This window comes from Sinocyclocheilus rhinocerous, unplaced genomic scaffold (genome assembly GCF_001515625.1).
Source record: "Sinocyclocheilus rhinocerous isolate Xijiao unplaced genomic scaffold, SAMN03320098_v1.1 scaffold3064, whole genome shotgun sequence".
Taxonomy (NCBI): Eukaryota; Metazoa; Chordata; class Actinopteri; order Cypriniformes; family Cyprinidae; genus Sinocyclocheilus; species Sinocyclocheilus rhinocerous.
Window position 1 is genome coordinate 11,910 of NW_015641461.1, and position 14,041 is coordinate 25,950.

General features: G+C 38.9%; 1 protein-coding gene and 1 pseudogene across 1 annotated transcript; both read left to right on the forward strand.

The window, feature by feature from the left end:
* Window positions 1-510: 510 nt before the first annotated feature.
* On the forward strand, window positions 511-9,836 carry LOC107754996 (5'-nucleotidase domain-containing protein 1-like). The gene is made up of 6 exons (XM_016571639.1): window positions 511-520; window positions 894-1,068; window positions 1,349-1,446; window positions 2,477-2,598; window positions 7,391-7,553; window positions 8,460-9,836. Exons 1-6 carry the CDS (start codon window positions 511-513, stop codon window positions 8,564-8,566), a joined length of 675 nt encoding a protein of 224 aa, XP_016427125.1. The 3' UTR covers window positions 8,567-9,836.
* A 2,332-nt stretch (window positions 9,837-12,168) lies between these two features.
* LOC107754998 (dermatan-sulfate epimerase pseudogene) overlaps window positions 12,169-14,041 on the forward strand; it is a 3,491-nt pseudogene continuing 1,618 nt past the window's right edge.

Below are 14,041 nucleotides of genomic sequence, written 5' to 3' on the forward strand. Positions count from 1 at the left end.
TTAAAATCCTTTAATGCACGGCTAGCTGTTGATTATCCCGCTTATTCCATGGTCATTTGCCAAGTTATAGACAAATTAAAACTCGTATTGCTATTTGCAGCGCAATATTTGACCGAATGGGTAAAAATGACAGTTATTTTCGTCAGTTACTCAGCGCTAGCATTCTGCCCGCTTCAAATCAGACACAGAGATGAAATAGTGCAGTTATAGCATGTATTTCAATTAATTTTCGATCGATCGTTTGAGAGAGAGAGATGACAGTTGTGTGTACCTGTTTGCTGCGTCTGCATGTCTCTCTGTACAAACAATTACTTCAAAAACACAAAATATAATGTAGCGATCTAGTATCTAGGCTATTTTATTCATGAAACAACAAGTTTATGTGTGTGTGTGCAGCGCAATCAGCGATCTCTCTCTCTCTCTCTCTCTCTCTCTCTCTCTCTGTGTGTGTGTGTGTGTGTGTGTGTGTGTGTGTGTCTGTGTGTGTGTGTGTGTGCGTGTGCGCGAGTGATGCGTGTTGGTTAGTGTGCATCACATAATGCGCTGCTTTAATATGGAACGGTGATTAAACTGACTTGGAACTACCTGTGCATTAAACGGTTTTACTGCATACCTGCCAGCCAATCAGAAACCAGTATTCAGACAGACCATGGAATAATTGTATTTTTTGTGTTTAAACTAATTATAGAAATATTACCCTATTAAGTAATACTGTGTCATGCCTAAAGTTATTTCAGTTTCTTCTACTGAATAAGGTGTATACATGTGTTGAATTAACATATCCATAATTTTCTGACAATAAAAAAAAAGAAATCCTTCAAATGACCCTGTGTTTGAAACCTTATTAAGAAATGATTGATGCAGTGTTTTATTCGGACATATTTCCTGTTTAGAGGACACAGGGACGTATTTCCCCAGTGTGAAGCGCTGTCCTGGCCGTTACCTGCAGCCCTGCTCAGATGCGGTGAAGAGATGGTTGAGGAGCATGAAGAAGAGCGGGAAAATCCTGCTGCTCATCACCAGCTCACACTCTGACTACTGCCGGCTCGTGTGTGAGCACATACTCGGGTGAGCACCATACGCAAAAGAAAGAAATCAATAAGAAAATATTGACATGGGAACATTTTTAGATTAATCAAGACTTTGCCAGTCATTTAAAATATAATATAATCAAAGTCTTATTTATGCTTTATTAGTGAATAAGATGTTTTGTTTGAATATTATACACAACAACTAGATATTCCTCATCACTCTATACTACGTATATGATTTTGCATTTAGCATAGGGGCAATACAGAGAATTTTGGCCTTCAAATATCTCCCTACAAATAATTTATAATTTTTGCAGATCGGACTTTGAGGAGCTGTTTGACATCATTATCACTAATGCTCTGAAGCCTGGATTCTTCTCTTTGGTTCCGCAGCAGAGACCTTTCAGAACGCTGGGTGAGATATTTCCCATGACTCTGAAATCCACTGCAGTAATTATGCTGTATGATGTGATTATGCTATTTGTTTTTGTATAATTATTCAGTCAGTTCAGACTTCAAATGCACACTTCTGCTAAAGCAGTTCCCCTCATTCAAGACGCACAAACAACTGAACTTGATGAAAATAATTTGGCTGCGTGATTTTTTTTTTTTCTTTTAATGGAGCCAGTTCTAAATTAGAATCAGTTCTCGGTTCCTAACCCAAGTCATGCTTTTGATACAGTATAATACCTTGCATTTCTGCTGCACTCAGGGGGCCTCATTTATAAAATGTTGCGTGTTTATGATGAATTCGGTGCTTGTACGTATATACACTGCTTTTATTATTATTGCCGCTTAGATGTTCAAATAGCTGCAGTACTCTGACTTTGCCACAAGGAAAAGTGCGTACGCCTGCTCAGACCCTGACGTGGCGGTAAGTACTTTTCCACATCAAAGACCGTTTTTATAAATATGCACGTTGCCGTGGATTTTAGCGTACGCACACTCTAAGATCAAATCTGTGCGTACGCACATTTTATAAATGAGGCCCAGGGTTTTTATTTTCCTTTGTTTTGATTTGTTCACAATTTAAGTTGTGGTACAGATGTTTTGGGGTTATTTTGGCAATGGTATTTCATGCCATTAGTTCCTCAGGACTAATTATGCTTAAAATGGTCTAAATCTAAATTCTCCAATAGCATGCCACATTTTCACAAACAGGTATAACACTATGGATAACAGAGACTGGGTAATAGTTTTTGCAGTTGGTTATTTTTGTAGTAGACTGATCTCAGGCATAGAACTTAGTCTTCAAAATATATATGCACAAATGTCCAATATTTGTATTATTTTCATATTTATAAAACCATCCATACTGTGGAAAAGCCAAGTGTATTAAGTATTACTGTACAGCAGTATTTTTTATTATGCTCATTATGTATATACGTTTAATTTCTTTCATCGTTTTTAAAATATAACACACTTTCTCATCTCTGTCTTAATAGTGGATGATGTTGAAGATAGTGAAGGACTACCATCTCTGGAAAAGCCTGGTTGGTATTCTCAGGGCAACTGGCCTCATCTCCACGAACTACTGAAGACCATGACCAACAAAACAGAGCCCAAGGTAATGTAGACTAAGAATCATTTTAGAATTGGATTGTGATTCCCAGAATCGGAATTGGACCAAATCCTGAGGTGCCTAAAGAATCCTACTCCTAGTCTATAATGATTGAAATATTAAATATCCACTTGTATGGCGGTTTCTCATATATTATATTTCTCATACATATATACTGTATATATATATATATATATATATATATCTAAAATTAAAAGAAAGTATGGTTATACTTTATTTTAAGGTGTCCTTGTTCCAGTGTAAATACTACATTTAAATACAAATACATTTAAGTACTGAGTAATATTAATTAACTACATGTACTTACTATATGGTTAGGGTTAGGATTAGGGTTTGGCTTAGGGTTACTTGCATGTAATTATGCATAATTTATTGTTATTACAATAGTATGTACATGTAACGTGTAACAAGGATACCTTAAAATAAAGTGTTACCGAAAGTATACATGATTAGTAGAATTGTGGATTTTCAGGAAAAAAAAGACTGCACTTTACATTTTCTCAACAAGACCAAATTAACATTTTCTCCATTTAAATTTAGATTTATATGCAGTTTAAATCATGCACAATGTCTTAGATTAAGACAATGACACATTTTACCCACCGACACATCTTACCCTACTCTATTTTTTTCTGTATATCTTTGTCATTCAGTTTTAGTGACCCCAGTGATATTTAGTCACTGCTTATGCAAAAATTGTATTCCAGTATATGGACTATGCTCAATTTTATTATACTGATATTTTGAAAAACCTTGTTAAAAAGTAGTGCTGATAAGAGGTTTATTTTTATTGGGAAATTAACCGATTTATGCCGCAGACCTGGATTCCTTTGTATTTTGTGATTCATTTTTCCCTTTTCTTCAAAAAGTCACAAAGCCAGTATTATGCGACAGGTTTTTTTTTTCTGTCAAACTATGGGAATTTCTGATCAAACACTTCCTTTTTTCTCAGATCAGAGAGTTTCATTCTATTGAAGTCCTTCTGTTCAGTTAGGCCTACATCTTTACAACATGCTGAGAGAAACTGTTTGCTTCAGATCTCAGCTTTTATACTGGACATCAAATGGGGACCCAACTCAAAATCATGTCCTTAAACTCTTAATTTAATTTGTATTTATTATTTTTATTAAGTCAATAATTTATTGGCAAAATGCTTTTTTTCTGATTGACATGCTTATTCTCAATTATTATTATTTTATACAATTATTATTATCTTATTTTCTTTTGCCTTGTGTATTTTTGTGTTTGGTTTTTAAAGATGAATACATGTCATGAAACTTGAAACTTGTCCATGTTGGCATCTGCCTATATTGTGATGAATCTGCATCAGAATAGTAAGACCCTCCTTTATGCCCCTCATGCCAGAGTCCAGTTTCTCTGAAGCGCATTTTGATGGATTTTGATGGCTTGATCTCCTCTAGGACTCTTTACTTTTTGATTGATTGTTATGAAAATGTTTTTAATGAAGTGAGACCAGATTTAGTTTTTAGTTTACTTTTTGAAGATAAGCTTTAAAAACATTAAATTTTTTTCTTTGGTATTTGTATATAGTTTATTTATTTATTTATTTATGGTACAAACAGTTAAATCCAAGGCAATCCAAAAGAGTAATCCAACAAACAGGCAGAGGTCAGGGCAGGCAGCAAATAATCACAAAACAGATAACAGTCCAAGATCAAAAACACTAAGGCAAGGCAACGCGGAAGACCAGAAAACGTTACAGGCTAAGAGTAAACAGCTATGTGTGAGTGCAATCTTTATAGTCCTCCTAATATGAGACCGCTTCCAGATGCTCCTAAACAGACCAGAATCCAGGAGAGAGGTGAAGCGGAGGCGGAACAGGAGGAGGGATGGAGGGCCAGGTCCATGAGGAAGGGGAGGAACCAGGGGACTGAGGTGGAGCAGGGAGCCAAGGCAGAGCCGGCGGAGTAGAGAGCCAAGACGGAGCAGGAAGCCAGGGTGGAGCTGGCAGAGCAGAAAGCCAGGGCGGAGCCGACAGAGCTGGAAGCCAGGGTGGAGCAGGCGGAGCTGGGTGCCAGGGCAGAGCAGGAGACCACCAGAGCAGAGCTGAAGAGTACCACAGCTGAGCAGACGGGACCGAAGATCCCCACAGTGGAGCTGAGGACCATTTTAGCAGAGCTGATGATGCAGGGAACCACCAAGATGGATCAGGCAGGACTGGAACAAAAAAACACAGAGAGGTTAACAATGGCCTCTGCGGCCATAACAGGACGGGCAGACAGTTCAGAAATGGCATCTTTGGCCATAACGGGGTGAGCAGAGAGTTCAGGGACAGCCGTTTTGACCGTGATAGGACAGGCAGAGAGTTCAAAGGCGACCCCTTTGGTCGGGACAGGACAGGCTGAGGGTTCATAAACAGCCTCCTAGACCATAATAGGATAATCAGAGGGTTCACAGATGGCTTCCATGGCCATGACAAGACAGTCAGAGAGTTCACAGACAGCTTCCGTGGCCGTGACAGGGCAAACAGAGAGTTCAGGACCGGCCTTCTTAGCCATGACAGGACAGTCAGAGAGTTCACAGATGACCTCCATAACCATGACAGAACAGCCAGAGAGTTCACAGACAGCCTCTATAACCATGACAGGACAGACGAAGAGCTCGGAAACGGCCTCCTTAGCCATGACAGGGTAATCTGAGAGTTCAGAATTACAGACCTCCTTAGTCGTTGCAGGGCAAACAAAGAGTTCACAGTTAGCCTCCTTGGGCGGAACAGAACATTGAGTGAATTCAGAAGCGGTCTCCGTAACAAGCATGGCTGAGAGTTCATGAACAGCTTCTTTGGCCGAGACGGGTATGACAGGGGATTCATTGATGGTCTCAATGACCTCGTCAGGACAGACGAAGAGTTCATAAATGGGCACCCCTGTCTTGAAAGGAGCTGAAGCGAACACTCCTGCCACCTCTGGAGGTTCTGCAGCAGTAGCAACAGGAGCTTTAAAAAACACAGAGTTCAGAGATGGCACTTGCGGCCATAACAAAGGCATCAGGAAACAGGGAAGTTCAAAAATAGTGTCCATGGTTGGATCAGAGGTGACTGAGTATACCTAGTGCTCGAGGAAGAGTGCTGCTGCTGTCTCGGGAGGAGCTGGAGAGGACATCACCACCATGGGAGGTTCTGCAATGGAAGTTGCCACCTCAGGGGGACCTGGAGCACACTCCGGGACAGAAGCGGGCTGTGGGACAGATTCAAGGACTGGAGTGAGCTCTGGAGCAGACTCGGGGACTGGAGGAGGCTCGTAAATGGATTCTGAAACTATAGCAGGTTCGGGAATGGATTCGGGGAATAGGACTGATTCTGGAGCAGACTCTGCGACTAGAGTGGACTCTGGAGCAGATTCATAGACTGGATCTGGTCCTGGATCAGACTCATGGACTGGAGCAGGCTCAGGGATTAGAGCAATCTTTGTACTGTACTCAGGAGCTGAAGTCATCATTAGACTACTGTCGGGTCAGAGCCATTACTAGACTAATGTCAGGGGCTGGAGTGAACACTGAGCTTTCTTCAGAGGCTTAGGCAGACACAAGACTGAAATAGGGGTGGAAACAGACATTGGGCTGTGGTCAGGGGCTGGAATCATCTCTGGGCTAATCTTGGGAACAGAAGCCCTTTCCTGATTCATTTGTAAGGGTAGTCTCCTCAACGTGCGTGTGACGTAGTTGTGCCAGATTCAATCTTGGGAACAGAAGCCCTTTTTGGGTTCAACTCAGGAACAGAAGCCCTTTCTGGGCTAAACTTGGGAACAGAAGCACTTTTTGGGCTCAACTCGGGAACAGAAGCCCTTTCTGCTCTAAACTTTGGATCATAAGTCCTCTCTCGGCTAAACTCGGGATCAGAAGCACTCTCTGAGCTAAACTCTGGAACAGAAGCCCTCTCTGAGCTAAACTCGGGAACTGTGGCGGTGTGTGCGGCTCAAACAAATAAAATGGCCGTAGCCATCACAGGTAAGACAGAGAGCACGTGACTATTTCTGAGACAGACGGTGCCATGCCCAATGAACTAGAGTGCGTAGTGGCCGGTGGGCTAGCGAGCATTGAAACTGTGTCACTTGAGAGTGCTGAAACTGTGTCACTTGTGTGTGCTGAGACGGCGGGGCTTGAGTGCACTGAGACGGCGGGGCTTGAGAGCGCTGAAACAGTGTCGCTGGTGAGCGTAAAGTCTGCGTTGCTTGTGAGCGTAGAGTCTGCATTGCTCGTGAGCGTAGAGTTCGCAGGGTAACCCTCAGCTCGCACAGACACCAATGGTGGATCTTCCACATTGGATGCCAGTCACAATCACAAAACAGATAACAGTCCAAGATCAAAAACACTAAGGCAAGGCAACACAGAAGACCAGAAAACGTTACAGGGTAACAGTAAACAGCGATGTGTGAGTGCAATCTTTATAGTCCTCCTAATATGAGACAGCTGTGAACTGATGATGCATCTGATGAGTCCAGGCAAAGGATTATGGGAAATGGAGTCCGGTATGAATGGCAAAGGTACAGGATGGAGTGCCCTCTAGCGGAGCTCGTGGGCACTCCAGCTGGCGATTGTAACAGGTTTATATAATTTTTTGCATTTAGCATTTTTTTCCAGAAGAGAACAGACCTTTGACCCATTTTTAAAGCTAAAGGCTATATCACACAAATCTCAACACACTCTCTCTAAAGATTCAGTATTGAGAATGCTAAATTATATAACATTATATAATTATGTAATGTTTTTCAAGGTTGACTGACCTTGTGTTCTTTCTTTCTTATAATCTTTCTCTTAGGATCAAGGAATGAAATCTCCTTCAGCTGTATCAAACCAGTGGGGCTCATATTTTGTGGATGTGCAAAAGAATGAAGGAGAGGAAACACGGAGTCTCACCTGGTGTTGCCACAGTATCCACACATACAGCACCATGGCTATACCCAGCATTGAGGCTATAGCTGGTAAGTGTATTAAACCTACAGAGGGGTCCAAAAGTCTGAGACTGGTACTTCCAGTTTGCATTTATTTTTTTTAATTTTTCTGAATTAGAAATGGTGCACAATCTTAAAAATGTCATCATGGTACATCGTAACTTTCAAAATCGTATCGTTTTGTTTTAAGATTTAATTGAAAAGTTTCAGATATTCAATATCGTCAGACTCGCCGTTTTATTCCAAAGCATAGCCTCAGCATGGGAGAATGAGGATCCAATGACTTTGAGTATCTTTTGTAGAGTTTGGTTAATCTTAATTTCTTAATTGACTTCCAGGGGATCTTTCTTTTTTGTGTGTTGTAGGTATTTGTGCATGTAATCAATCTACAAAGTTACAAAGCACCAAATGTGACTTGTGCTTTGTGACTTTGCAGATCGATTACACCCCTGGTAACTGTTTCTACAGTGGCGTGTTCAATATATACAGAGCGACCCAAAAGTCTGAGATGAAAAGCGTTAGAAAATTACTGGTTCAGGCAGTCTGATGCTGGTCAACACTGCAAATATTGAGCTTTGTACAAAACATTATTTGTGGTGTTTCTTATTTTAAATCATTTTGAATTAAAGTGTGTTCTAAATGATTACATGTAATATTACATTTTAAAAACTGTTTTGACTGATTAGATTATCAGTACATTTATATAACTTGGCCCATTTCAAAGATTCAAAGAAAGGCAAAATTATTTATTCAGCAATATCATTAGTATATATATTTATATATATATATATATATATTTTTTTTTTTTAATATTAAAATTAAATATTTCAGCCTTAAGACTTTTTCAGTGTAAATATTTATTGGTCCTATTATTGTACATATAGTTTGTTTTATAGTTTGTCTGTAAAACGTCCACCTGTTCCATCTCTCCTCTAGATCTTCCTCTAGACTTTAAGTTCCAGAGATTCTCTTCGGATAAGCCCATCACGACAGGTTATTACCCCAGACCTCCAGACTCACTGCTGAAATGGGAAGAGAACTAGCCCCGAACCCTCATGCCTGTCAGCATAGACCAAGAGATTGTTTCACCGTTACGTTCTGGAGCTGCACCACAGAGCTAGACCATCCATTCGTCCAATCAGTGATTAAGCTGTGTGAATGTAACACCCAGAGCGCTGTCTGTGTATTTTCTTCTCACCCCTTCCTGAATCACTACAGCATACACAGTATGAAGTTGTGTCTGTACACATGCTGAAAATCTGTGCATTGATCATTGGATGTAGGAGGAAGTCACAGTGTATCGTGTCTCACCCAGCATTGTGGACCCACTACCATTAAACTACTTTTAATGGTGTACAGAGAAAAAAAAAACGTAGCTTTCCCATGAGCTCTGTGTGTTTTTTTGTTTTGTTTTGTCCTGTTTTTATGAAGGGAATGTTATATGACCTCAGAGGATTTGTTCTTGCAGCTGTTGTAAACGCTTTCTTAGGAAAGCAATGCACAAATTATATTGAATATTCATGCAATCAAGAAACAGCCATGAGTTCTTTGCTCTTTTTATGATTGGTTGATGTTTTGAGAGGGTTGTAACCTGCAGGTTTTGTAACTGGTTCAGATCTGGGCTGGTTTGTTTTACTTTCCATCATTAGATTATGATTTCAATACTTTAGTTTACTGTAGCTTACTGTATTCTGCAGACGTTTCTGTGACAAATGGAGAAATGGTCGTCATACTTCCAAGCGGCAGTAATAAAAGGAATAGTTTACCCAAAACTAACCATCTAACTAAACCATCGTGTTGTTCCAAACCATTGAGCTGTTGATGGAACATAAAGACTTTGCTGAAGAATCTTCATGCAGCTCTTTCCATACAGCAACAGTTTAAAGTTTGTAAGAAGGACGGAAATAAAAGCACCGAAAACTAGTCTGTATGACTTATGTGCTACATTTCAAGTCTTCTGGTGCCACAAGAAGTTGTTATTTACTGACCATTTTTTTGTTGTTAACCATAGAGCCCTTGCATAAGCTCACTGATTTAGTCAGCTGACCTCAAGAACTGGATCATTGAGTTAATTGGTGTTTTGAGGGGTTTCTTTTCTCGTTGATCTTGTAAATGATGTGTTTACAGTCAGACTGATTTGTTTAACTTGCAGACTTGATGATCCAGTTACAGCAGTTCTCAGGTTAACAGCTCACTGACGGGAAGGTTTATCAGTGAAAAAGGACTCACATTTTGGTCTGTTCCTCACATCGGAAGACATGAAATATAGCAAACAAGTCTTACACTCTTAAAAATAAAGGTGCTTCACGATGCCATAGAAGAACCTTTTTGTCTAAATGGTTCAATAAAGAACATTTAACATCTGAAAAACCTTTGTTTCACAAAAGGTTCTTCATATTATAAAAAGGCAACAAAGAGATGGTTCTTTAAAGAACCTTTGACTGAATGGTTCTTCTATGGCATCACCGTGAAGAACCTTTTAAGCGTCTTTATTTTTATTTATGCTTTAGACATTTCAAGGACGATAGAAAGTCATTCAAGTTTGGAACAACACAAGGTGAGTAAAGAATGAATTTTCATTTAGTGGTGAACTATTCCTTGTAAATGCCTTTCGTTTCAGGTCTCCATTGTTATTGAATGAAGAGGGGTGATTTTTTTTTTCTGTGTATGTAATGTTATAGTAACATTGTGTAAAAAATATATTGTGCTGTTGGGTGATAGTCAATGTATACAGTCAGTTTCTGTCATGCGCAGGAGCGGTGTTAAATGGTGCCAAACTTTACCCACCCATTTAGTGATTTTATGTGTCAGGGCACATCTCTCACCTAAAACCAGTTATTTGTTTCATGTGTGTGCTGGCCCTGAGCTTTAATAATGATTTGTTTAAAGCAATGTAAGTGGAATTGATGTTTTTATGTTGAGTGCTCTGATGAGGTTTTTGCATTGGTAGGCTGTAATGGAGTTTACATAAAAAATGGTACAATGTTATAAATCACACTGCATGATAACGGTTTGGCAGAGATGCCCAAAACGGAGTATTAAGTGACACTTGGCAGCTTCATCATGAGTAGCTACAGAAGTGTGGAAACCCTCATCATAAGCATGACCTACTTTTCTGAGAGAAAAAGAAAAAAAACATTGTCTCCTCTTCTGTATGTCGTGAGTAGGACTCGTGCTTGTTTATTGAGGTGCAGGGAAAGTGTTCATATGTGCAGATAAAATACAAAAAGAAAAAACATTTAATGAGTGTTTAAGAAATTTCATGTGTTGTTGCTCCTGATTGCCATTTGCGTATTTGCAAATCATGCAATATTTGCTTATTGCTCACACTCAGCAGCATGTTAAATGTTTTAGTCTATTTAAAGGAGATAGGTAAGGTCGATGCAAACATTGAATATAAATGATAAACATTCAGTAATGTTGTATTTGGATAGCTGAAACGTATAGACCAAACAAGATCTTTTTTATTTATTATTATTATTATTATTACATTCAGGATGGTGGGTTCAAATTTACAAGAATATATAAGAGGAAAGCTCTTAGGTCCTGTGACAAGTTATAATGTGTAAATATGATAGTTTTTTTTTTTTTGCCTACACTAGTTCATTTTTTGCTTATTGCTCACACTCAACAGCATGTTAAATGTTTTAGTCTATTTAAAGGAGATAGGTAAGGTCGATGCAAACAAAGGCATTTCATTATTTCACATTTGAATATAAATGATAAACATTCAGTAATGTTGTATTTGGATAGCTGAAACGTATAGACCAAACAAGATCTTTTTTATTTATTATTATTATTATTATTACATTCAGGATGGTGGGTTCAAATTTACAAGAATATATAAGAGGAAAGCTCTTAGGTCCTGTGACAAGTTATAATGTGTAAATATGATAGTTTTTTTTTTTTTGCCTACACTAGTTCATTTTAAATAGTCATGTGACATAAATTTAAGAACTACAACTAGGCTATTCAATGCAATGTTTCAATTATGGTCAAAATAAACGGAAAACGTGTGTGTGTGTGTGTGTGTGTGTGTGTACAGGTTTATATATCCTGGTGGGGACTTAAACCTGAATACACACAGACTCATGGGGACTCGTGTCACGGTGGGGACCTAAATTGAGGTCCCCATGGGTACAAAAGCTTATAAATCATACAGAATGAGGTTTTTTTTTTTTTTAAGTAAAAATGCAGAAAGTTTCCTGTGAGGGGTAGGTTTAGGGGTAGGGTTGGTGTAGGGCAATAGAAAATACAGTTTGTACAGTATAAAAACCATTATGCCTATGGAGAGTCCCCACAAGGATAGCTGACCAGACGTGTGTGTGAGAATAAATATAGAAATTCTATACTATATAGTGTATATATAGTAATCCATTAAAATTTAGATGGTAGAACGTCAAAACCACAACTCTCAAGAATAATAATATCCACTACCCAAATTTAATTCTAAAGGTTTCCATGTATTTTAAGAGGCTTGGTTATTGTATACAGGCTACACTGAAAGTGTTAGTGAAAAGAGCGAGAATGCAAGGACCAACGGGGGGAGATGTTTCCCCTCCCTCTCCTCCAGCAGATGTGACGTTGGTTTAGTGACTTTCTTACTGCGCAGCTGATTGCGTTTCTGCGCATCTATTGACGACAAACCCTTTCAGGTCCGCGGCTGCTTTCCATCAGGCATGAGACCCATGATTTCGGCGTTTTTTTTGGCAAGGTTAAGATAACGCCAGTGGATCTGAGAGGTAACGGAACTCATAACTTTTCTTACGATTTGATATAAGTTTTCATGTTTTGAACTTTAAAGAGCGTTTTGAAGTCCAGATTCTGAGAGTCTAACATTGAATCCTCAAACGAAGTTAAAAAAAACAAAAAGTTAAAGATATTTGTTTTCCTTGTTAACTATACTGTATACATTTGATAAATCGCTTTATTTAAATCGTGTTTAATTTTTTAATGCCTTAATGTTTTCGTAGATCTTTCATTTGGAATATTTGCGATCAGTCAGCGTGGCTTGCAATGTCATCATTTTTATGAAAAAAAAAAAAACATGACTGGAGGTTATAATTACAATATAGATAACCACGTAAAATGTTGGTTAGCTGAAGAACATAATTAGATTTCTCTGTCTTTGACAGCATGTGTTTTTTCTATATGATAGATTTATAGAAGGACATTAGAAATGACATACAGTGTAGCTTCTTTTTTCTTCTTCAAGAGACAAACTGGATTAAAACAAGCCTGTTCTCTACATCTTTGTGTGTGTGTGTGTGTGTGTGCTCAGATCCTTCACACACAGCTAATGCAAGCATTAGTTGTTTGACCATGTGTTTCCTAGCTGGAATGCAAAAGTTGAGGGATCAAGGGCCACTGCTGTGACTTGCCCTGTTTGGTTTCACCTTTTGTAAAGAGTTATCTGGAATCCAATGAGTGCCGTACTAACTGGAAGGAAATTATGAATTAATGATGCAGCTTAAGTTGTGATCAGATCACTCATATATTGAGCAACATGAAAGGATCATATTTGAAGTAAAGGCAGGGTTTGTGTGTGTGTGTTTTAAGACAGGGGTAATAGATACCAGCTGCACTGGACACATGTCTAGACACCCCATAAAACTGGACCAGCTAATTTTCCATTTGACCAACGGCGTGTTAGTCAGTCTGGAGGAGGAGCAGAGAGCTCACATTTCTGTTCTTGGAAAGACGCGGTTGTGGTTCGCTGAATATTAGCAAGTTCGGACTTTTCTCAGACACAACAAGCTTAAATGCTGCTAATCAAAACAAATAAATAGTAAGCAGTCTCCGTGTCTGGACAGCTGTTGTTTTAAAGTCTTCCTGATCACTCACTAAACGTGAACATTCATTTACTTTCACCTTTCTCAGCTTGTATGCTCAGTCAGCTATAAGTAATCTATAAGTAGGTAGGCTTCCTCAAAAGTGTAAACACTGTGGCTTTGTTTGTTCAAACCAAGGAGGTCTGTGATTCCTGGAGAAAGCTATACATTAGCATTCCCAAACATCTCAATGTCAATTGCTAGGCTAACGAATGCCCCACTCAGATATTTTATTTTGAGCCATTAATGAATGGCATGTGACTAATTACTCTGGAACCATATATATATATATATATATATAAGCTAATGGTGTTTTCCTATTCGCCTTTGGATTATTGCAGAAAATAAGCTCTGTGGTCAACAAAAATGTATTATTCTTACATGTTTTGTTCATCAGGATAATCTTCACAAACTAACACAACTTTTACAAATTATGAAGTTGAGGCGCCGAAAACCTTGTGGGCAGCGCACTGACATACAGTGCTGTTGCGCTACAGATGTCCCGAGTTTGAATCCTGACTCGAAGACCTTTCCCGATCCTGCCCCTATCTCTCTCCCACTTCGCTTTCTGTCAACTCTGATCTGTCCTATCGTAATAAAGGTGAAAATGCCAAAAATAAATCTTTAAAAAAAAAAAAAGTAAGTTGAAAAACAACAAGTACTAAAAAGTTAAAGGTAGGCTACGCC

Bases quoted from the DNA above. Each gene is read 5' to 3' on its own strand.
- LOC107754996 (XM_016571639.1), top strand. The intron at 1,069-1,348 runs GTGAGCACCATA...TAATTTTTGCAG, and splicing joins GTGTGTGAGCACATACTCGG to ATCGGACTTTGAGGAGCTGT. The intron at 7,554-8,459 runs GTAAGTGTATTA...TCTCTCCTCTAG, and splicing joins CAGCATTGAGGCTATAGCTG to ATCTTCCTCTAGACTTTAAG.